Source organism: Nelumbo nucifera, chromosome 1 (assembly GCF_055504915.1).
Source record: "Nelumbo nucifera cultivar China Antique chromosome 1, China Antique-T2T, whole genome shotgun sequence".
NCBI classification, from domain to species: Eukaryota; Viridiplantae; Streptophyta; class Magnoliopsida; order Proteales; family Nelumbonaceae; genus Nelumbo; species Nelumbo nucifera.
In genome coordinates this window covers 4,767,402-4,791,619 of record NC_142649.1, presented here as the reverse complement: position 1 = coordinate 4,791,619, position 24,218 = coordinate 4,767,402, and the positions used below count along the sequence as shown (strand labels likewise).

At 35.0% G+C, this 24,218-nt stretch overlaps 1 protein-coding gene and 1 long non-coding RNA gene across 5 annotated transcripts; one reads left to right on the top strand and one right to left on the bottom strand.

Moving 5' to 3' along the window:
* Positions 1-418: 418 nt before the first annotated feature.
* On the top strand, positions 419-6,801 carry LOC104605231 (protein WALLS ARE THIN 1-like). Of its 4 annotated transcripts, XR_016085659.1 has the most exons (7): positions 419-721; positions 809-871; positions 2,657-2,975; positions 3,067-3,225; positions 5,322-5,470; positions 5,583-5,705; positions 6,444-6,510. XR_016085659.1 is itself a non-coding variant. In XM_088903793.1 (6 exons), the coding sequence occupies exons 1-6, from the start codon at positions 522-524 to the stop codon at positions 6,562-6,564; spliced, it is 894 nt and encodes a 297-aa protein (XP_088759919.1). In that variant the 5' UTR covers positions 419-521; the 3' UTR covers positions 6,565-6,801. The 4 variants fall into 4 exon arrangements, 3 of the variants coding, with proteins under 3 accessions (XP_088759919.1, XP_010268212.1, XP_019054607.1); XM_088903793.1 differs by lacking the exon at positions 5,583-5,705 and having other exon boundaries at positions 2,774-2,975; positions 6,444-6,801; XM_010269910.3 differs by lacking the exon at positions 5,583-5,705 and having other exon boundaries at positions 6,444-6,801.
* An 8,880-nt stretch (positions 6,802-15,681) lies between these two features.
* LOC104605232 (uncharacterized) lies at positions 15,682-22,130 on the bottom strand. Its single transcript, XR_736559.3, has 4 exons — positions 21,727-22,130; positions 16,650-16,709; positions 16,504-16,570; positions 15,682-16,205 (listed from the first exon to the last, which is right to left on the bottom strand). It is a non-coding gene; the product is annotated as an uncharacterized LOC104605232 (long non-coding RNA).
* Positions 22,131-24,218: the final 2,088 nt, after the last annotated feature.

Below are 24,218 nucleotides of genomic sequence, written 5' to 3'. Positions count from 1 at the left end.
AAGATGGGAAGAACACCATTGAAGTTGCCGTTAAAATTGTATAACAACGAAAGGTTAATGGTTGGGTCAGGGGAGCAAAGCCTGAGTCTGATAACAGAATGTTTTAGAATTTTGTCAGTATTAGCCTTTTATTAACAATTTTTTTATTTTTATTTATCATTTATATATAAAGCTTCAACGGGTCGTAGGTAATGGCCAGTGGAGCATTGGATTAGTGGACTCGAAGGGATTTTACGCACTGGATCCGGAATGCCTCTAATCAATGTTGGACGGTTGGCTGTTCAAACTTCAAACCGTGTGTAAACCAAAGCATTCTTGTGGAAAGAGGAAGAACCTAACGGTCAAAATAGAAAATCAGAATACCTAACGGCCATTCCTAGCTGCCATGAACAATATAAACTACCGTTTGCTAGTTCTTCACCCCCGCAGTATGGTGAGTGATGAAGAATTAATTGTAGGAACTAAAAAACCATCACTAGCTCTTGAACTCCCCGCTTGTGGAGTTAGAAGAGTGAGCAAAGATGTTGACTTCGTCTCTGAAGAATTGTGCCACAAAGATAGGTCCACATGCTATTATGATCTTTGTTCAGCTAATAGCTGCAGGTTATATCGTCTTAAGCAAGGTTATTGTGGTAGATGGAATAAGCTCCAGTGTATATCTTGTCTATCAATTCATATTAGCCACCGTTTTCATGGCAGTCTTGGCATTTTTCCTTGAAAGGTAAATGCAGTTAATTGAGTAGAGAATTTAATTAGTTTTTGAATTGAAGTTTCACTGATCTAATTAACAAGATGTTGATCATTTCAGAAGGACTAGACCTCCCTTTACAAAATCAATTGCAATGTGGATTTTCTTACTTGCTTTTGCGGGGTAACTCTCTCTCTCTCTCTCTCTCAGACCATCAGAATTGAGAACCGCCAGGAAGTGAAAACAGTTTTTAGCTGGGCATTGCACTTGTCAAAAATGTACAATACGATTATTCCGATATATACAAAGGTCGAGGTTTTAAAATGTAATATACCATGTGCTTTTTTTATTATTTTTTGTTTAATTAAGTCGGAACAATCAAATCAGACAGAAACCGTTAAACCCATCACCTAGTCAGCTATGGAGTCTAGAATTGTGAGGAAGATATAGGCGTCGGCAACATTGCTTGTAGTTTGTTTGAGCTGTGAATTCTACCAGCAGTACCCTCTGGTGAAAAACCAAAAACAGCCATTGATCGAAAGCTAGATTAACGGCTTTCCATGTTCATTAATTAGTATATAGTATGCTTTCTATAAAGCAGCTCAATGAAAACAAGTCAACCAAAGCTTCATCCCTCCCAATGTCATTTTTTAGCACTTTATTTCTCAGAAAAATGAGAGAGAAAAAGAGTGAGTAATGAAAGAAAGAAAATCTACTGAATTCGAAGTTTAGAACCTCACACTCTCAGTGACTTACACAAATGAGGTTAAAATGTCAGATTTGGACATAAATGCATGCTCTTGGAGAGTGGTGTTTCATTTCGTCAAAACCTTTGCTGGAGACAATAAAAAGAATGACTGAGCTTCCAGCCATTAAGGGGAAAAACATGGGGTTGGGGAAGAAAGAATTATGAACTGAAAAAAAAAAAAAACAATAAAGGGTAGAATAGAATCGCTAGAGAGAGCTATTTGTGGATCTTGTGTTACCTTTCAGAGAGATGGTCAGAGTAGCTGCCGAAGATTCAATCATTAGATTGTTACTTCCAAGGGAGATGAGACAGTCGATTTCTTGCTCTGACAAAGCCTGACAAATTTTCTTAGCTTTTTCTTTACCCACCGGGGTCGCACTGTTTTGGTGCAATCCCGCTCACTTTATTTTGGGATCCCACACCTCTCTTGTTTCTCATCCAAAACGCTGTATACAAACAAACAAACAAGGTAAAAGGAAAATCATTCGGGAATATTCCTTATTATCATCCCTTTCTCGGTAAACAAGCAGATCCTAAGAAACCCATTCGGGAAGGCTTTCCTATGTCTTTTGGCTTTGCAAGGTAGACCCCACGTGAAGAATCTATAAGCAATGTCGGGCGAAAATACAAGAAAGTCGAAATTTGCTCCTTTCTAGCCAAAACGATGGTTTTTCTATTGGAACTTCCTTTAGTAGCTTCTCTCATTAAAAGTAGTTAGACAAAAGCTTCAGCACTCCCAAACCAGCCCTAAATTGGGGTGTCGCCCTCCCAGGCCTGATCCCAAATGGCAGCCTAAGGTAGGGAGCGTGCAACGAATTAATGAAGATATATGATACCCTTGGTCTCTTGTCAATAGTTTAAGAAAAGTTTTTCTCAAATTCTTGAAAATTTTGTCAGAACAGATCAAATAACATTTTTCTCACCAAAAAAGAAAGATCCAATAAACAGTTGAGAAGAGAATCACAGAGAGAAAAAAGGTGGAGTTAGAGTGAAATTAGAAGACAAATTTCTTCACAATTAAAAGTTAAGGACATATAGAAATTGATTCTTCACAATTAAAAGTTAAGGACATTTATGGAAGAATGTGGATGAATAATACTTGTTCATTATGTTGTAGTTAGAGTGTAATTAGAAGACAAATTTCTTCAAGTTAGTTTTCCTAGAAAGGTTATTCTTTAATTTTCTAATTTCCTAGAACTCATTCTCTTTGTACTATCTAGGATAACAATTCCACAAAACCTTCTAGTGGGATGCTTAAACTTCATATCCAGCACAATAGAAGCTTCAGTTTTCAACTTGGTACCTGTGTTCACATACATCTTGTCTGTAATCTCAAGGCAAGAAGCACTTGAACTCAACAGATGGTGGGGTAGAGGCAAGATATTTGGAACCCTTTTATCTGTTTCTGGGGCACTCACCCTCATGCTATGGCGTGGATCATCTGTTTCTTTTCTTACTTCAGCTTTGGGTAATTGGTTGCTTGGCTTCTTTATGGCTGTTTTTGGCATCCTTTCCTACAGTGCATGGATTTCGATGTTGGTGAGTCTTTAATACACCAGCTAATTAAAGTAGAACAGTAGAACTCCTCTCTCTCTCTCTTTGTGTGTGTGATGGTAGCTTGCATTTGCAGAGGCCCATTTTGGAAATATATCCAGCTGAGTTCTCGTTGACTGCAATCATGTTCTTCTTTGGAACATTACAAACAAGTGTAGTGGCTTCAATTCTAAGCCGTGAAGCATCAGATTGGAAGCTGAAATGGGATTTAGAGCTCTTAAGCATAGTCTTTGGAGTAAGTATGATATTTCCGAGTTGATAACTAGTTTTAACCATATTTTGAACAAAAAAGGCTGATTGGATCTAGATATGTTAGGTAAGTATAATGAGTGAATACGTAATAACTGTGTGATACATGTTCATTCAAACGTTTTTGTTTCATTAAACAGAAATTATCCATTATTTTATTATTTTTGTCAAAATAATGAAAACCTAAACATATTGGAAGTTGAAACTCATTTACATTTTCCTTTTTCATTATTTTTTATTTTTAATTATTTTGATAAAGATAATAAAAACATTTGGATGAAAAACATTAATTGGGACATATATTACAAGTCTGTTACCTACATCGACACCTTGACTGACTACAAAGCATGATTGTCCTCGTACATTTGCTCCGTTTTTTTTTTTTTCTAATGGTCATTCCAAATTTTTACTTACATCTGTCTATCTATCTGTCAGTCAGACCTACCTTCGAAGAAAAATCAGTCTGACTCATAGACGAAAAGTTTCAAAATAGAAAAACAAAAATAAGAACAAAGAAAAAAAATCTTTGCCAATTATTCTACATTAGAAGATTTAATCCATGACTAAAAAACTTCGTAGTTATAGAGTTGATTAATTTGAACAAATGGGTCACGTGATTTCCTTCCCATGTGGTTACTAAGATTTTGATACAGTTTGTTCAGCCTCTTCTTGCCATAGTGTATAGCTTCTATAATTAAGATGTGAACTTGAAAAGATTCCATTCACATTTTTGACTTTTGAGATTGATGTAAAACACTACGGAAGCTTGGGCTAGCAACGTAGCACATCCATAGAAATCCTTAAAGCCTTGTTTGGTTTGTGAAATTCCTTAATTTTCTCTCAACCTTTTATATTTTTCTTATTTTCCGTCAAACCAAAGGGTTTTTTTATAGTTCACTTCACCTCAGAAATCTTAACTCCACCGTAGAGGTGGATGAATCATGACCGTAGATTGATGATAAATTCACAAGCAGGATGCTGTTTATATAGAGCTATTAGTAGAATAGGAGGAGACTGTAATTTCAGATTTCTGAGATATACTGCAGTCTATTTATTCCAAATAAAAATATATTTGTGATTGAGAACAAATTGTCTTCCTACAGTCATACAGTCATTTAGGCAGCTATCGGGACAAGCCTCTTTTGGTAGCTTGTTAAAATCAACTGAACCAAAGAAAGTACCGGTAGGGTGTCAATTGGGCCAATTTTAGTCCAATCTGATTCAGTCCAATATGAGACCATTACAAATGGTCCACGTCCAATCCAATCCAGTGAATATTCAGGATCATTTTGGAGCAGTCTAATCCAATTCAATGTCTGGACCACTCGATCTTTTCAAATTGATCTTAATTTAGATTGATTCCAACCTAAACTTTGTCCATCAACATCTGTATTTTTATCTTCTATCAATGGACCGGATATGATTGGCTCAATCCAAATCAACTCAATATATATAAATCCCTTACAGATGAACCAAGTCCAATCCAATCCAATAAATACTTTGAACCGGACTGGTCCAATTCAATATGTCTTATTAGTCCATTTAATCCATCTAAAGCAAAATCAATTTGGGCGGGGTCCAACCCCAAAACCAGTCTATTGATAATCCTAAATACGGGCCTATATGGGGCCTGAGTGCTGAAAATAAAGCTTTGGTTCAATTAGGCTGGTTCAGCTGCATAAATGACATAATCCATGCTTATTGACAAGTGGCTTAACTTCCAAAGAAGTTAGAGAAATAATAAAACCGGACAGCCCTTCAACTGGCTGACCGACAGCCACCTCGGCCCCTGGATTTTTCACCAAACATAGCTGTCCAGCAATAAGTTATACTGCACTTGAGCCCTCCCAATGAGGCACTAATTATAAAACTAAGCCCTCCCAAATGAGCCTTAAAACACCTGCGTCCATTTGATTGCACTGGACCCAGATGTAGCAAATTCAGGGCATATGCTGAAGCAATCAAATATCAGGCACTTAGGCTTTACGTGCATTGAGATCAAGTTCCAGTGTACATCAGCAAACTAAAATATTCATTTAAGTGGTGACCAGAATATGGTTTATTTGATTGTACGTGATACAGGGAGTTTTAAACAGCGGGCTGAGTTGCGCCTTGTTAACATGGGCAACGTCTATCAAGGGACCAATTTTTGTTGCTGCATTTACACCGCTAACCTTCGTTTTCGCAGCTATCATGGAGAAAATTTTGGGGTCCACTTTGTACCTTGGAAGGTAATTTCCCTTTTCTTTAACTCGAACATTCAACTCCATGTTTGGGAAGTACTTTTGTTTTGGGTACTCTTTATTTTGTTCTTTAATTCAGGCATTTTCGTTGAGGTCTCAGACACAGTGTCTCTTGGTCCATCTGAAATAGTAAATTTGAAGACCAGAATCAACCCTATTTTGTTAGCATTTACACAGAGCTACAAGTTGAAACCATGGGCAGACCAAAGTAGGACTACCTCAGGTTATTGTTAAGCTTGACTTCTCATCTACACCCTTAGCCAGTCATACATAGATTCTGTTTATGCCTTCTTCCTCTAGTATATAGGTGCTTATGCAGTACTGCAAATCTGAATCAGATAGAAATTTTGCACCGATTCAGTTTTGCATCCGTTTGTTTATATTTATGGTTTGCATTTCTATCTAATATAAAATGTATACTTTTTATCACTAGCAACAGTGCAGATTTTGTCTCATTTGCACCACATCCTTCCTTCTATCAATTCTCTCTCACATAAAATGGGGACTGCATCATCCTGCTTCTTACTTCACTCCCAAACAACACATATTTTTTTGTTCTCACAAACAAATGAAACAAAATCAAGTCTAAGGCAAAAGTATACCAGAGTTTACACCCAGCCTATTTGCCCTCTTATACGTTCACGGCAAACAAACTTCGAAAAGAGTACAAATACAAATACATACAATATTGCAAAATCTTATATATAATATTACTAAATCTTGTATTTGCATTGTATATATTTACATTTGCAATCTTCCCAAACTGACCCAACTACAATTTGAAACACTTTTTTAGTGCAATTACGTACAATGCTTGCTTTCCCATGTCCAGAGACCTTTAGCTCATTTTGTTTCCAATCACATTCATACCTAGAAATCTTTGCCAAGAATAGGCACATATATGAGGATACAAAACAGTTTAACATATTTAAAACTTTAACCTTTTTTTTTTTTTTTGCAGTGTTATTGGATCAATCGTGATAGTTCTGGGGCTCTACATATATTTATGGTCAAAATCAAAAGAAGAAGCGCACAGCTCTATGGAAGGGGACGACTGTATTACATCTTCTCTTCTTCCATAATTTGCCTTCTAACTTTTGTCTGTCCTTAATTAGTTGGGATTGGGATTGGGATTGTTACGTACAGAAGCAAATAATCAGTGGAAATAATTCCTATCATGTAAACTTATGGCAGAATTTGAGGGAAACATTCGATCAAAGGTTTTTTGAGTAAATATGTAATTATATTAAAGGTCTAAGCACGTCATAATCCCAAATGTATGGCCCATATATTTTCTAATGGACCAAAGATATTCTCCACGTCATGGAATTTTCTTTTCTTTGCTTGTCTCTGTTTTTGGAGAAGAAGATTGCATCAATACATTAAAAATTTTGTAAAAATAAAAAGTAAAAAATGAATCTCATTTGTTTTGTAGAGGCAGCATTAGACTAGTAATAGACTGACACAAGGAAGAATAGTTGCGCTGAGTAATACCATAAATCACTTACCTTAAAATCACATTTGCATCTTATAATAAATTGGAAACATGTGAATTTCCAAGATAAAACAATCCAGAGGGTTTGGTAGTGGTGCATTTACTTAATAGTTTTTCTTTGAATCATATAGATACTTAGGGTCTGTTTGGTTTGTAGTTGGAATCGGAATCAAAATCCTTCAAAATTGGAATTGAAATGGTCTATTCTTATAGTTTGTTTGGTTCAGAAAGGAATCGAAATAGAAATTGAAATAAACTGGAATGAGATTTAATTTCCAAGGTTGGGGGAGGCAATGACTACTCCCTTTGTAGATGAGGGAATGCCATTCCACCAAGAATGAAAATGGAATTCCAATTCTCCCCAACCAAACAGTTGGAATCAGAATGACCCATTCGGATTCTCATTATAGACTCCTATTCTCACAAATCAAATGGGACCTTAGATCTGAATATATGTAGGGAAACATTTTGAAATTATAAAAGGAATCATGCGTCTTTTAAATTGACTGCAATGTTTTAAAAAATGACCTAGAATCGGAACCGTTCTAGACACTAGTTTTCAGACCGATGGTTTAACCATCTGGTTCAAACGGATGGCCCATTCTAACAAAAAAATTCAAAAAATAATTAGAATAAAGAAGGGCTAAAACCGTTGAGCGGGTTAACGGTTCGACCGCCTGAGTCAACGGATCATTGACTAATTCAATGGTTTTTTACTAAGGACCGGGTTTGGGGTAAATGGAACCGGTTACCTGTATAGTTTCCGGCCACCCAACTCAACCCTCCAATGATCGCACTTGAGCCGAACCTGAACCACAGTTTTTGAAATGTATTTTTTATAGTATTATTTTGAAAACCCAAGAGTAATTATTTTAATGTCCGTTTTTAATTTACATTGGGATCAGAATCAAAATCCATCAAAGTTGGAAATCAGAATGGCCTCTTCCTCCCATCTGATTCAGATGAAATCAAAACCGGAATCAGAATTAGTTGGAGTTGATTCTTATTCGTAAGGGAGGGGGAGAATTTTGATTCCACCTAACCAAATTCTGATTCCAGATCCTATGAACCAAGCCAACCCTTAAATTGGAATTTGATTAATAGGTTTGAGAGTGTCACTTCCTCCATAGTTAAAGAAGAAAAACCAAACAAAACCCTAAACATCAAGATTATAGTTTAGAATTCAAACCAAATTGCAAAGAATATCCTTTATATTATATGTAGGGGTATTATGACCAGTGGGCCAGATCAGTAAAACCTGAACTCGACTCAAGTTGAATTTATCAAAACCAGCCAAGTAAGCCTGACCCTAACCCAAACCTATAAGGCCAAGTCAAGTTGGGTTTATCGTTTAACCCAACCCATTTAACATCCCTACTTGTTATAGGTGCCAAGCCCTGTCCTATGGTCAATGTTAATTAATGTAAATGAATCAAATTCAGATTTATGATTTACATATCCATCGAATATTTGATAAAATTCAAATATGACATATTCTTATCCAAGGTTCAAAATATCGTAATGTATCAATTGATACGTATCAGATTTCAAAGGTCATCAATAAACTAAAATAGAATAATTGATTTCAATTGTGAGACGTTAATGGGTGATGTGATAAGATCCCTATCAAATTATGAAACAAAAAGAAAAAAAAATAGAATTTCGGTCAAAAGAAACTAGGAATGGCAACAGGGCAGGGTGGGGACTGGGGGTCATTCCCCATCTCCATCCCGATAGGGATCCTCAGTCCTCACCATTTTTTATAATGTCATATTCATTTTATCTTTTATTTTTGTTTCATTCAAAAAATTAAAAATAAAATAATTACATTTTATGATCCTATCAAAATATATCCAAATATATTCAAATACATTCTTACATATTCAACCATATTTTTTAAAATATTAACACTAATTCATGAGAGAAAACAAAAATACTTCATATAAATCCCAAGTTTTGGACCTCAAAGCCTTAAGGTCATTTATTAAAATCCTAAATACCTATGGTTTATATATAGTTTAAAATACATATTTTACCCTCAAAACTAGAAAAGGACCAAATTGAAAAGTAGGGTGTTTTAATCAAGAAAAATATAAAGCTCATTTATTTAATATATAGTAAACATAGGATTTAATAAGAGGGGATAAATATAGGACTTAGTAAGAGTGAATTGAATGAATTTAATATAAGTAATAGTTAAAGTTATGTTTTTTCCCTTATAATAAGGAAGGCCAAATTCAACCCCATGGGGAAGGGAGTGCTCTCCTCTTCCTTGCCTTGTCCACGTCAATGGGGATTGGATGCCTTTGAAATTAAATGTAAAGAATGTTGTTCTGAAATCCAAATATTGAGTTATAAAAATTATAAGTATTTAAATATGTTTAAAGATTTGAGCATTTAAAAATTAATTAATATTTAAAATAATCAATTACTCAACTAAAAAATTTAACTCATAATTCTGTAATTATGTAATTGATAAGTTGAGACTATAATTCATACCTATGTCATTAATTAATTAATAATTATTTTAGTAGGTTCATAACTTGTAAGTAGTACAATACTACTAATTATTTTAATATGTACAATAATACTAATTATATATTTAATTTATTAATAATCAATAATATTTAATTATTGATTATTAATTATTTATAAATTAATACATAATTTCTTTTCAATTAATGAGAATTTAATAATTTAATTAATTAATTAACTAATTACATGCTTAATTAATGAATATAAAAATATCAAAAAATAAAAATAATTACATAATCATTAATGAATTTATTATTAATTATTAGTAATTAATAATAATTATTTATACGCATAATAATTATTATTATCATTAGATATTTATTACATAATATTTAATAAAAAGTGAATAAATAAATAATAATTATTAATAATTGAGAATATAATAAAATGGCCATTAATGGATAATTAAATAATTAAATAATACATATATAATTAATAAGATAAGAAAATGAAATTATAATGATTTCTAAATAATACTTTATTTATAAGTATATAATTAGATAGCTAAATAATTAGGATTAAATATTTAAAGCAACAATTAATTAATTATTCTACTAAAAACATATCTATAAATTATTAATTAAATAATGAATAAGAATACTTAAATATTAATTAGAATTAGATAATAATTGTAATTAAATAAATAACTGATAAAATAGTAATTATTATTAATAGCATCTTTCTTATTTTATTATGTTGTTAATCTTTTTCTTTATTTTAATAATAATTTTAAATTATGCTAGCAAGTCAACTGTTTTACACTTAGGGGGCATTATTTTTTTGGATTTGGAGGGGGAGAAAGTTGGTCAATGGGATTTTGGTTCCCATTGACTAAGAATCTCATGTTCATTTTTCAAATTAATTTGGGGACCATGGAAAGTTTGTTTTCCTGTGTATCACTTACCCAGGAAAGTAATACCCATCTCCTAGGTGGGTAAATAACTTTCCCACATAGGGGGAAAGTTACCAACACTTGAATGGGACAAAAATGCCCCTTTTAATAATAGATTTCTATGGATAAAATGGTCACTGCCTTATTTACTTGAGAAATAAAAGAACATGGATAAATGCACTTACCTAGGTAAATGTTTCCCAGGAAAATCTTACCCAGATAATTGCATTTACCGGGATAAGTAACTTACCAAAAAACCAATGGGGCCTTGATGGCCAGGTGTCTTAAATGGCTTCTTGTTCTTTGAATATTCTGGTATAAATTTTAGTCCAATCAAAAGTCATGATATCATTCAGAACATGTGTAATAATTTGGTCACACCTAAAGCTGCAATTTAGGTGGACCCAATCCAAGCCCATTATGTTTATATAAAATATCTTTTTTCTAATTATATACATCTTTGTATATATAATAGATGTATATACATGTACATTTATAAATAAAAGAGGACGGATCTTGAAGCTTTGAATTAGTTTAAAAGCCAAGAGCTTCTAGAGCCAAAAGCAACGAGAAGTATAAGAAAATAAAGCACGAAAGGAATTAAAACAACTTTTCTAACTTTCCAGAATTTCAATGAAAAACAAAGGTCTTTCTAATGCAAAGCTATATGAAAAGATAGTGGCAATAATCATCTATATTTAACTTCGGCTGTTTAGAAAAGCTTGCGAAAATCTGAAAATCTAAGAAATTTCCCCTTCTGAATTTCTGGTTACCTGCATCTTTGAATCGTCAGTAAGTGGGTGATTTAAAACACCACCTCACAATCAAAGCACCAATGGAGGAACAATAGTAGACAATTATACAACGATATCTCCAGTTTTGCTCCAGTCTGAGAAGTGGGATTCATTTATTTTGAACAAAGTAAAAATCAGATTGTTTGTTTCAATGGAAGATTTCTCAACTGAAAAAGACGTTTGGTGCAACTATTACTTAGTCTTGAACTCATCAATTGAGGGGGAGTTCTACAACATGAATGCTTTTATTTTCATTTGTTCTTGAAATCACCATATCAGCTAAAAACAAGAACATGTTCTTGAACTCTGTTTTTGTTTTAGAAGGAAAAAACAATTTGGTTTTGTTTTAAAAAACAGTATAGGTTTTTGAAACCAACAAAATATTGATTTTTAAAACAAAAACAATTTATTTAGTACAGGACTTGTATGATTTAATCAAAAAACATATTTTTGATTTCAGCTTTGAAAACAAAAAACACACACGATTGAGAACATGTTTTTGAAGTTTTTGTTTTAAGAAACAATCTAGTTTCAAACAAGTTGATTTTGATTTGTTTTTTTGAACCAACAACAACATTGTAGAACACGCCCTAAATTTGCAGGTTGATGTCAATCAATTGAAGATTAACTATTAAGAGTACGCATTAGAGGATCTTATTATATCTTTTAAGCTTTCAAATTTGGATGCACATGTTGCCTTGAGAAACAAAGCCTAATTCAGAAGTCATACAAAGAATTCTTTTTTTTTTCTTTTCTAATTTCCTTCATTTTTCTTTCTTCTCACCGTTCTCTACACATAGACTAACCGGCAGCTATAATATCGATATAACATCATGTTGGACGTCTTCTCAAATTTCCTCTTTGGTCGCAGCCAAGACAATGATGGTAGCCTTGATACTACGGTGGAGGCTCTCGGCTTGGGACACCAAAATGTGTCTCTCGATTTTCAAAAGGGAGGAAGGCAGGTTAAGAATCATGGTACAATCATCATTCCTTTTTCAACACATTTTGCTTGTGTTTGGTACCATTGCCACTTATACTTAGCAACATTTTGTATTGATAGAAATCATCTATCTCATCACATCACATAACCACTACGACTAAAAAAACTAGTCACTTGACTAGGCATCAACATTTATAGTAGAAACACCAAATTTGAAGTTTCCTGAAAAGCAACAATGATAACCAATGTTGTATTGAAAACTCAAAGCATTTGTGGTAAAAAAATATATTCTCATAAAATTTGTATTGACCAACCATTCTGATATATTATTCTATATCTCATGAAATGGCATAAAAATTGGCTTAGGAGATGACAACCATCCTTTAGAACCTATGTTCTCGAGTTTCAATATCAAGTCAGATGACTGAAGTCATGTCATTCAAATCTGTAATCAAATTATGAGTTTCAATTTTAGAATGATTTGAAAATTGGATTAAAAACCATATTCTGATACTATATCTGCAATTAAACAAAATATTACAATCTGAGAGTTGGCAAGGTGACACTTGGATTTCCAACAGAAAAAGACCCAATAGTTGTTTGTCTCTCCACTGGTGTGCCCTCTGTAAAGTTAATGGTGAGTGTAGATATCATTTACTAATTTACTGTCAATTTACTAAAGTCATTTGGGAATGGTTTACTTATTTGTTTGGGTGCAGGTGGACCCTCCCCCGCCCTTTGAATGTGCAAAGCTTATTCACTTCCATGCTGAACTGACCAACAAAAAGGGTTAAGATTATGTGGAAATGTATTAGGGCTGCAGTTTATTGGACTGTTTAGGAGGAGAAATTCACGGATTTTTTTTCAAAAAAGGAGAGAAGCTTGGAAGTAACTTTGGAGGTCATCCATATTAGAGTGATATATTGGTTTAAAACTTTGGCCCTGTTTGTAGAATTCTCAATTGATGAATTGCTAAGAAACTGAAAGGAGATCGCAGAATTAGCTTCAGCTAAGAAGGCCTCAAGCTCTTGTTGGATTCCTCTACCTCACGGTTTTACTAAACTGAATTTTGATGGCAGCAATATGGGTAATCCAGGGCCATCTGGAATAGGGGGAACAATAAGAGATGAAAAAGGGAATCAGTTAGCTATGTTTGCTGGATCAATAGGGGTGGAAGATTTCTTGAGGGCTAAGATACTAGCAGCTCTTGAAGGGGTACAAAAGGTCAAGGACATGTGTATTAATAAGTTGTTCATAGAAGGAAATTCTAAAGTTATGGTGAACTGGCTAAAAGAGGATAACTCTAGGCTCTGGAATTACAGCAATGAAAAGAGAAAATTTAAGTGGCTGACTAAGGACATTGAAATAAAGAGAAGTGCAAACACATTGGCAGATGGTCTAGCTAGGCGAGGGGTGAATAGAAACTCTATTTTTTGGGTCGTGTTGTAATTGCTTTACTTTTGGTGTTCACTGGTTGTACTCGGGAGTTAAGATTGTTTAGCTCCCTTGCTTTGTAATTTTCATAATCTTAATTCGATTCACCGTTATTGATAAGAAAAAAAAGGTGACACTTGAATTTCAAGAATATTCAAGGATTTTTGCAAAGCATACCTAAATAATTTATCCAATACAAGTAACCATGCCGGTTGAACTCTTTGTGCAAAGGAGTGCAATATTAGCTTACCTTGAAATAGGGAATTGTTTTCTTGAAATAATCTGATCCTGGTTGAAAATCAGCATCAAAAATTGCAACAAACCCATAATCACAGCTCATTGTAGATTTCAGGTTCCCTTCCCTTATAGCCTTCGAATAAGTCAGTGTCTATATACGATCCTCACAACCTTCTGTTGCCATTTCTGTACTTCATTCTTGATGAGGAGGAGATAGACATCCAAATCATCAGAGTCATCAAGGACTTGTACAAGCATTCGGTTTCTTGGCTAATCTTGGAAGCATGTTGCTGCAATTGATAGTTGATAAACCCGTGTGGCACCATAGTGAAGCCCATCATCAATATTTAGAAACTTTAAAATTAAAAGAAAATAAATAAATAAAAATTGATCCCTTGAGGAGGTGAATATATGCTTCAACCTCTATACCTTAACTTGTACCTTGAACCATTGCCATGGAATTATTTTTTATCGACACTAAATGTTTCTCTAATATTTTAAATTCCATATTATCCCTTTCCTACAAACATGTTAGCAATTGAACAATAGCATTAAATCTACTTGGAACACTCTATCTCTAGCCCCCCTCTGATCTCCCAATCATTGATCTACCCCCTAAAAGTTGGACACCAATACATAGAGCTTTTGTTCTACTGAATCTGTTCGGCCACTAACACCTCACTACTTTCTATTCCACTGAAGCTTGGAGACCAAACCACAAAGTTTCTTTGGCTCTTTTTCAATTTGCATCAATAATTCAAAACTCACAAAAGCTTGGTAGGATTCTCTTCACCGCCATAACCAGATTGTTGGAACATAGTTTTGGTGGTTAAAGTAATGGCAATGGTTGTATCTCCACTCCATCTATCAAAAAAATGACCGTATCTCCACTCCCTATCTGGTTTTTTTATTTTTTTTTCACTGTTAATATTCTTTTCTTTTTCAACAAAATTTCTTATGAACATAACATAACAAACTAGATAATGACCCTTATTAAGTACAGTAAAGCTATGGTTACATATTTTGTTTCAGACATAGCTACTATCCAAGTGTTAAGTTCACTGAACCTAACCTGTAGGTTTGTCCTAGTTATAGACATAGTAATTAAGTCTAGCTAGAAGCCTGAACCTATCTTGTATGATCCTAGATGAACCCACTTTGTCCTAGCAATTCTTGAGAAAGTACCATTTTTCCACTCTTGTATAGCAATTCTTGAGAAAGCCTAAACCTATCTTGTATAGCACTTTCAAAAGATCAATTTTTACAGCACCTTTGCAACTTAACACTTGTTGTGTTTATTTTGTGGTAGGGTTCCATTAGTTGATGGGAGTTTGATTCTTTATTGATTATTGTGCCTTCATAGGAAAATGGACTAAAGTCACTAAAATAAAAATTAGTGTGGTTTTGAAACCATTAGTTGATGGAGTGCGTTAGAGACAACTACATGATATATGACTACTACAAAGATACTAGAAGATTCAATGAAGAAATGCCCCCTGAGTGTTTCAAACAACAATTTTAATAAAGTTCATCAAAGGAAATATAGTTTCAAAAAGAAAGGACATATTAGTGTGGTTTTGAAACTATTAATTCATCAATTTTGAAAACATTCAAGTCATTTGCCCTACCCCATATGTCCAAGGTCATCAATCGTGCATTAGACTCACTAAAACCCATAAATATTAGATCTAATAACCAGAAAGCTTTCTGATGTCATTAACCAAGTCGGGATTACCTCGTATAAAAAGGAATATATTTCACTTCTGATCATTAACCTAGATAAATGTCATAACAGCCTTTGGAGCACCAATAACAAAAGAACCATCTAACAAGAATAATAGCATCAACGAGGGAGGGTAAGGGAACAAATTGGTTCAACATTAGACCTACAGTACTTAATATTTGTCTTGGGTCATTAGTAGGAGACATTTACAACAACCTCACCGTGAAATCATGTTCATTCTCAATGCAAAGCACAAGTAGAAGGTACAGTCCTAAGGCAAAGCTAAGTTTACTTTCCTCAATGTACTTTCATGTTAGAATATTATATTAGAGCAAAAATGAAACATATATATTGTGAGAAAAAATAATGCAATGGAAAACAGCCCTGTTGGTATCAGGAACTTCAAGGAATTATATAATGAGCATCTTTATCCCTACGACAGCTTGCACCTTCCATTTGATCTCATCATGGTACAATCAAGACATATTGGAACAAAAAAGGGATTCCCAAACTTAACCAAGGGCCGCCTTGATCTTGGTTTTCTGGTCTTCTATTAAGGAACTAGGGAACAGAACCTCGAAGGTCACATATAGATCTCCTTTCTTTGTGCTAAGATGCAACGGCATTCCTTGGCCTTTGAATTTCATCACTTCTTTAGGTTTAGTAATTCCTTGAAGGCCAAAACAGAAAACATGAAAAGAAAAACATTTAGATAGAGTGTCTATCTGATGAGTATGTCAGCAGGACAACCATGGGTTAGGGCCCCATGGGCATTAAGATGATGCTGCCTACCAGCAAAAAATCATCACCACACGTAAAATGTAAAAAATCTAGAAGCTTGAAAAAGGAAATCATAATGTTGTTTATCCTGCTCCCTACAAATATTTTAACCAGCAATAACCATACGGAATGGACTGAGAATGAAGCCAATGAAAAAAAAAAAAAACATAAAAAGTAAAATTGTTTACCAGTGTTATTGTAACGATCATTGCCTTCCTTTCTGAATCGCTCATGTGGTGTAGTACAAATGTGGAACTGCTCAGAAGACAGAAGCTACTATAAGTACATAGTCTATTTCCATATGTTACAAACAGAAACAAGGGAAGATTCAAACCTTCAGATCTCAAGATTTTCCATCTATTATAGGTTCACCATCCTCATAGAATACCACTTCCTGTAAAATGGGGAAATTTAGGTCAAGAGGTAGATTTGTTACTAGACACAATAGCTAGATTTCATAGATGAAACCGATTAACCAATGGAGAATAATTTCAAGCAGAAGTCAGAAGATTCTTAGGATGTTGACATATACAACCAGTAGCTTGAAAATTATGGACATATGAAGATTCATAGAAGGCAGAAAATAATTTTCTCATGATGATGATGAGAAAGGAGATTTAGATACTAAAGGCAACTGAAGTAGAAATCTACAAAACAACTAGTGAGACGGTGACAAACCTGCAATGAAGCCTAGGTTGAAGATATACCTGTGCTTGTCATCGCCGGTGGGTGTCGTCAAAAGAGAATAAAGAGAAAATCAAGCGTGAGCTGAATTTTGAAGGCTAGACAAAGCTGAATTCTGATGGTAGCAACCAAGGAAATCCAGGTCCATCAGGGATAGGAGGGGTGCTGAGAGATAAAGATAGTAATATCTTAGCTTTATTCTCAGGCTTCGTGGGTATAGGAGACTCTATTAGAGCTGAACTTCTAGCGGCAGTACAAGGTATTCAGATTGCAGACCAGTTAGGAGTTTAGAATTTGCTTATTGAAGGAGACTCCAAAGTTATTGTGGGTTGGTTAAAAAATCCAGTTTCAGTTATTTGGTGCTATAGGTTTTCAAGGAACATGACTGTTAATTGTCAGTGGGTGGATAGAACAGCTAATACCATAGCGGATGGGTTAGCTAAGCAAGGGGTACCAAGGGAACATTTATTTTGGGCAGCTCTGTAAACTCCCATTTCCTAGTCTGATGTAGTACATTGTTGTTGTCGAGGAGAGGTACCAACTTGTGACTCTCCTTGGGCAGTCTGTATTGTAATATCATATTGCTTCTTTTGAATAAGATATCAATCATTTATCAAAAAATAAAAAATAAAAAATCAAGTGTGAGACCGATTATAGAGAGAAAGCGAGACAGAGAGAAGTCGATAGTGTGAAGTTCGACTAAGAGAGATAAAGAGATGACAGAGAGAGGAGAGAAACAAAGAGGGAGGGAAAAAGAAAGAAATGAGAAGAGGAAGAGGCACAGGGAAAATTTCCTATTAAATTCGTGCAATTTTTCTAGAGGCAGTTACCTTTTTTCCATTTAGAAAACTGCCGCTAGAAACGATATTTCTTGTCAATACTTGCCCATTCCATTCCAATTTAAGCATCGAGTTTTTCCTCTTTCTCCCATTTCCAACAGTTCACAAAACATTTGCAATGTCTAAATTTTTTTTTAAGATATTCTCTATAAATTTTCATTAACTTCACAAAAAAAAAATCATTGTTGAAGGGACTAAAGTATAGATAAATAAGTTATACTTGACATAGATAATTCCTAAATAAGGTCTTTATCTTCATTAATGAAATCAAGGAAGTAGCATCAAACAAAATTCAATACTAAATTTGCTCTTTTTGCTTTTGGAACATCAACTTGTGGCATATTTTAGCTATAAGGAAGTGTAAACAAGGAATTGTGATAACAAAATATACAAATGCCTACCTTTAGAAAGTTAACAATATAATATGGATTCGCCTGAAACTCTTCAAAAGGAGGCAAGACCAATGGGGTTGAATTAAGAATGGCACTAAGAAATTCTTGTATATGGTCAATAAAACTGACTGAAGTCCTGAACAGTAAAACTTCACCACCAAGTAAGGTAAACAATTCTTGCATAAAAAGCAGTTCAAGAGACCTGGAAAAGTGTAAATAAGTTTATTGAAAATGAACAAAAATGAGAAATGCATTTGATGAAGGGTGGACATTAGTTGAGACTCAAAGTCATTTTTGTTGAAAAGTACAGAGAAAATTCCATTAAAAAAAATGAAAATTGATTACAAACATCACTGAGGTGTTAAGATAACACCCAATCCAGCTACAAAAGACAATAAGGAACACAAACACGGAAGAGGAAATCATAAGAAACCTCCCCAGCTCAAGAGCAGCTAGTCATCTTCAAACATTTCATCTTGCTTGTCATCTTCCTCATTCCATGCCTCTCCTCCTTCCCCTATTATGGTCCTCTTCATTCTCTCTTCCTTCTCCCTTCCTTCTCCCTTCAAAAGCTCCAAAGGCCTGCTAGCAAACTCCTCACTCCCCAATAAAATAGACCTAAACTTCTGCCAACCCTTACACATCCCCATTGATGTGGAATATGTGGAAGCCATCACTATTCATAAAGCTTTTCGGTTTGCTAAGGCTCAAACACAAGTCAATATGTGTGATGAGTAATTGTTTATCTGTTATTAGTTGTTTGACAAATCTGGGTAATCCATGTCCTCGGCAGAGTAGCTCAGCACTTGATGATGCCGGGTTGCTTTCTATTATGAAATTTGATCATTTATCTGAAGGGATGAGAGATCCATCGTATGGACGCCCGAATCTTGCGGAATAGAATGGACGAATTTCAAAAATTTATCTCCTTCCTACTAGGAATCGTATTTCCTATTTCAAAAAAATCTTATTTTTTAAGGATCAATCTTGAACCAAAAACCGAATCAGATCTGAACAAAACAGTAGGAGAGGGATGTACCTGATACGGAGAAACAATATCTCCCAATGAAAGTGTTCACGCCCAAGGAAGGAACCAAAGACTGCTCCCATTGAATATGGCGCAGTGTGGGATGGAGCAGAAGCAGCAACATTTTTCCAAAGAACTAGATCCTTCGCAAGAATCAGCTGGACAGCACGTGAGCACGACTTCCAATCAGCCTTTTCACAAAGAACTGATGTCAAGAACCGTTCTTGATTTCTCCTACTTTGGTGGAGATGCATTGGCAATGGCAGCGGCAGAAAGGAGGCGATAGGGAGAAATTAGCGCAGTCTCAATGGAAGCTGATTTTTCTCTTCTGTAATATTTTCTCTGGAGGTGAGAATGTGAATGTCTGATATCTTCCAGAGGCTGCTGCCCCTTCCTCCTTTTATAACCTTAAAGGGATCAGCTCTTAATCCCATTAGGAGTTGCTGATCCAAATCATATTTGGATCAGAATTCCCTTTAAGTGATAAGGATAAACCCTTATCTTATCTACAGATTAGATCAGCCATCTCCTAATCTTATCAGGAGGTTTCCATATCTAAATCTTATTTAGATATTGGACTCTCTGAGTGGATAAAGATAAGACCCTATCCTATCTGTTGATTTAATCTCAGATTCGCCCCCTTATTTAACTGATCAAATCAGCCTAGTTTGAAATGAGCTTTAGGCCCAATAAGTATATGTGCTCACTTAGCTTTCCAAACTACTGCTCAGTTGGGCTTCCTTGTATGGCGTGAAACCCAAACATTGATCTACACATCAGCCACATGGGTTCGGTCCAGCCTTTATTACAAGGCCTGACCGAATACATTGTTATGGGCAGTGCACCCATTGAAACCCATCACATGGGCTCCTAATGAGCCCAACACTTACACTAAGTGGTCCCTGGGCCAAGCCACCTTGTAACACCCAGGGACTGTAGGCAGATGTAAGATTAGCCCATCAGGCATAACCCTCAATGTCCTTACACTTAACCTCTCAGCCCATAATGATCAAACACTGCCCGACAAGAGATGACCTCTCCCTCGGCTGCAAGGGTTAGTGCTGCACTCTCTGCTCACATGGATCCCGGGAATTAAAACCTTTTGCAAATATATATCAGTATATAAATATATTTTGCAAAACAAAATTTCAACGATTGAAATCGGCTGTCAACAGTCTTGGTTTCCATCAGAGATAGTGCATCCCCGATCATTACCTTTGTCCGACAAAGGGGCTGATCCCGTCACTATGATCACCCACTGAGATGAATTCTCGGACTGTTCCAACATACTCAGTTTTTGACCCCCGCTAAGGATCTCACTGATTGGCATATCAAAGACAGCCCAATCTGACACCTAGTGCAGTATCATAATCGAGTCTAGGGGTCAGGTGTAACTTTCCAATTTTGTCCATCAATCTCCAAAGTCCAGGGCAATACTAAAAATCTGATCCGGTTCAAAAATTTAAGTAATCCTACACTGCATGTGCCTTGGTTCTCACCCTGATGGCTGAGACAGGCTACCCTAACATTTGGCACCACACCAGTGTCAGCCTTGACAGGATAAATCTCCCCAGACTTATCTAACGGTTGTGAACATTCTAAACTAACACGAGTCTCATAAGTGTCCAGTTTAAAGGTATTACACAGAAACACACCACAGGAACATGAATCAAATATATATTTTATTCATTTATAATAAATGTCATAATGTATATCATTCTGATTGGAACTAAGGGCATACAACTGTCTAACATTATCTATTTTATATGTTAGGATCCAAAAACTCCTTGTTACACAAAAATCTCAATCTGGGTTATCAGTTTCAAGAAGTTGTACTTTTCAACTTATTATCCATTAGTAAAAGATTTTAGTTTTGGCTGAAATAAAAATGAAGTGGTTAGGTGCACAATCTCTCTCCTCCACCTGTGTTTTTTTTTTTTTCTTTTAAACTTTTGGGAAAATAAGAAAGCATAAAACATGGAGGTATTTAATCTCACCACGACCAAGAAAACTGAATCTAACAAGTCTCTTATGGAACATGGGCATCTTTGAAGTGTGAACGCCATTCCGGGCATCGCTCAGGTCTTACTAGTAGTACCATATCCAAGCAGTCAAGCAAGACTTCATCTGAAGCTTTAAACGATATGGTAATTGCAATTCAAGTATACTTCTCCGCAAGGCATAACTGATAAGAGTGGCAAAACCTGACTTCAAAGGGCAGGGATGTCTATTGATTAGCCAAGTTTCATCTGAACTCTGAAGCTCTAAACGATTTGGTCATTTATTAAATGATTGGAACCTTCCAACTTCCAAGTTGTTCGTAATTAAATAGTTTCACTTTTCCTCAGAGACTCTATTATTAGCCAGACGGTCCACACCATGTTCATCATGCAGAATGAAAGCAGTAAAAAAGGGCATTAAACCAGTCAATAATACAAAAAAGCAAAAGAACATACGGAAAACCCTAACCTTTTGGTCTAACCAAGTTCGGATCGTCACCGCCATCCAATATGTGACGGAGACGGGAGCTGAGGTCATCAACTGCGTCCAAAATTTCGGAGAAAGTAAAACATTCGTCCCCTTCGTACACCGGAGGATACGAAGATACACGACGGCCAGCTGTGAATTCATCTGACTGATCGTGGTAGAAACCTGACTCGCCATCTTCTCGCGTAACTCCCTGAAAATCCGAGCGCCACCATAGGCGTGTATAACTGCTACTTCGAAGCTGCCCTGAAGAACTCGTGAGAAATGCAACATGGAACTTCTCTTCAATTTTTTCTGCCATCTTTTTGTTTCTGAGAGAGAATGCTGACCATGTGGAAAACCCCGCGCCACAGGGAAAGAGGAACCGAATGCCGAACGTTGGATTTGGCGTTTCGGATCAGCGGTTTTAGTGTAAATACAAACTAGTGAATGACTCGTACGGAGAGCAAGTAATTATTAAAATTTTAATAAATATTTATTTTAAAAAATAGTTTTTCAATAATTATTAGGATAAGGATAATTTTATTTTGTTATTATAAATTGAGAATTATTGATTAATTAAGATTGATAGAAGGTAGGCAGAAATGATTGTCTACGACCACTTTTGCATTTTTTTCATTTTTTAAGAATGAATTAAAAATAATAATAATGGATTATATGCTTTAGGAGTAATTTTTCAGAAAATATTATGTGTCTAGTTTTCCAATAAAATGAAAAGGCCATGCATCTGAATGGTGGGGGATTGTAGCGGGTTGTAGGCTTTAATGTGAATTTCTTAGAAATTTCTATGTATTTAACTTTCTAAAAAATGAGAATACTACTTATCTGAATGTTGATAATGTGATATTGAACTTTAACAACAACTTCTTAGAAAATGACATGTATCTAAATTTAAAAAAGCCACGTATGTGAATGGTGGACACCGCAAGCCTTCTTTACTCCCTTGGTGTGAGATGGTTACTCTTCCATTTATTATTTTACACGTTACTTATCTATAACAATTACGTCTCATATGGGTAAAATCATTAAACGGCTGATTGCCCCTACCCCTCCCCCTGTTATATTTTTATTTATTTAATATAAAAATTAAAAAGAATTTTAAAAATAGATTTGGTTGATCAATTCGATAAAGAGTATAAAAGAAACAGGAAAACCCATTGAAAATAAAACCGTAATTATTTCTTCTTCAATGTTTTTTCCTATTTCTTTTATCCTCTTTTCGAATTGATCAACCAAATCTATTTTTAAATTTTTTTCAATTTTTATATTAAATAAATAAAAAATATAATGGGAGGGGCAATCAGCCGTTTAATGACTTCACCCATATGAGACGTGACTGTTGTAGACAAGTAACGTGTAAAACAGGAGATCCCGACTCACACCAAAGGGAGTGCAGGAGATCCCGACTCCTTCCCAAATCGAGAAGTAAATAGGCTCAATTATGAGAATCCCCAGGGAGTAACTGATTGGAGGAGATGCGGCTCTACAAATGGTGATGCAGGTATGCACAACCATTTTTCCATATTGGCATGCAATTTGCTAATAAAATAATGAGCTTTGAAGATCTATTAGCCAATACGGTGTTATAGAGGGCATACAAGTCAATGGGGACAATAAATGAAAGAATTTGATATTACTGCTTGATGTGTTGCTTATGGTTCCTCTTGAGGGATGCATGCTTCTCTAACTCAAGATGTTACAAGATGTTAGTAACTTTCAAGTGAAAAGAGTTTGCCACACAATGTTTGATCTGCCACACTACATCGATCCCAAGTTATGAGTTTGCAACACCATGCCTTCTTTAAATAGAGAAGAAAATTGATCAAAAAGAGCTACTGCCCATGTTTTACTAGGGATAAGAATGATATTTGCATTTTTATTTCCTCTATATTAAATTGGTCCCAATAGATACTAAGGACAAAACTGTTATTTTCCACTTCAATCTAATGCATGGTTAAGTAAATGAGTTGCAAGGTACTATTTTAGATGTGTTTTAGTAAAATACAAACTATAGGGTAGGTTTTGATAAACCCATTAAACTATAGAAGTGTTTTAGTGGCCCTTTTCTTTTTCTACTTCTTAGAAACAGAATTCAATCAAAAGCTTTTCTAGGAGGGAGAAGGTGGGATCAATGAGGATTGTTGCTTCTACGGTGAAAGGGAAGATTCAAATCATATTTTTATTTGGTATGACTTTTCAAAGCAAATTTGGGATCTACTTTCTAACCCAGATGCCAAACCAATTTTGAGTAATAACTTGATCCTCAGATGGTGAAGACTAGATATTGGCTTTAGGTTAAGTTTGGGAGTGCTTATTTGAAAAATAAGTGTTTATTTTAATAAGAGAGCGTTTAGTGAAAAAGCATAGGGGTAGTATATGTATTTTTTTCGAGACCGGATCTGCTCCTTACACAGAGAGTTATTCACGGGATATGTTTCCAATGCATGTTGAGATGTGCGTGTGAGGTCGGTGCG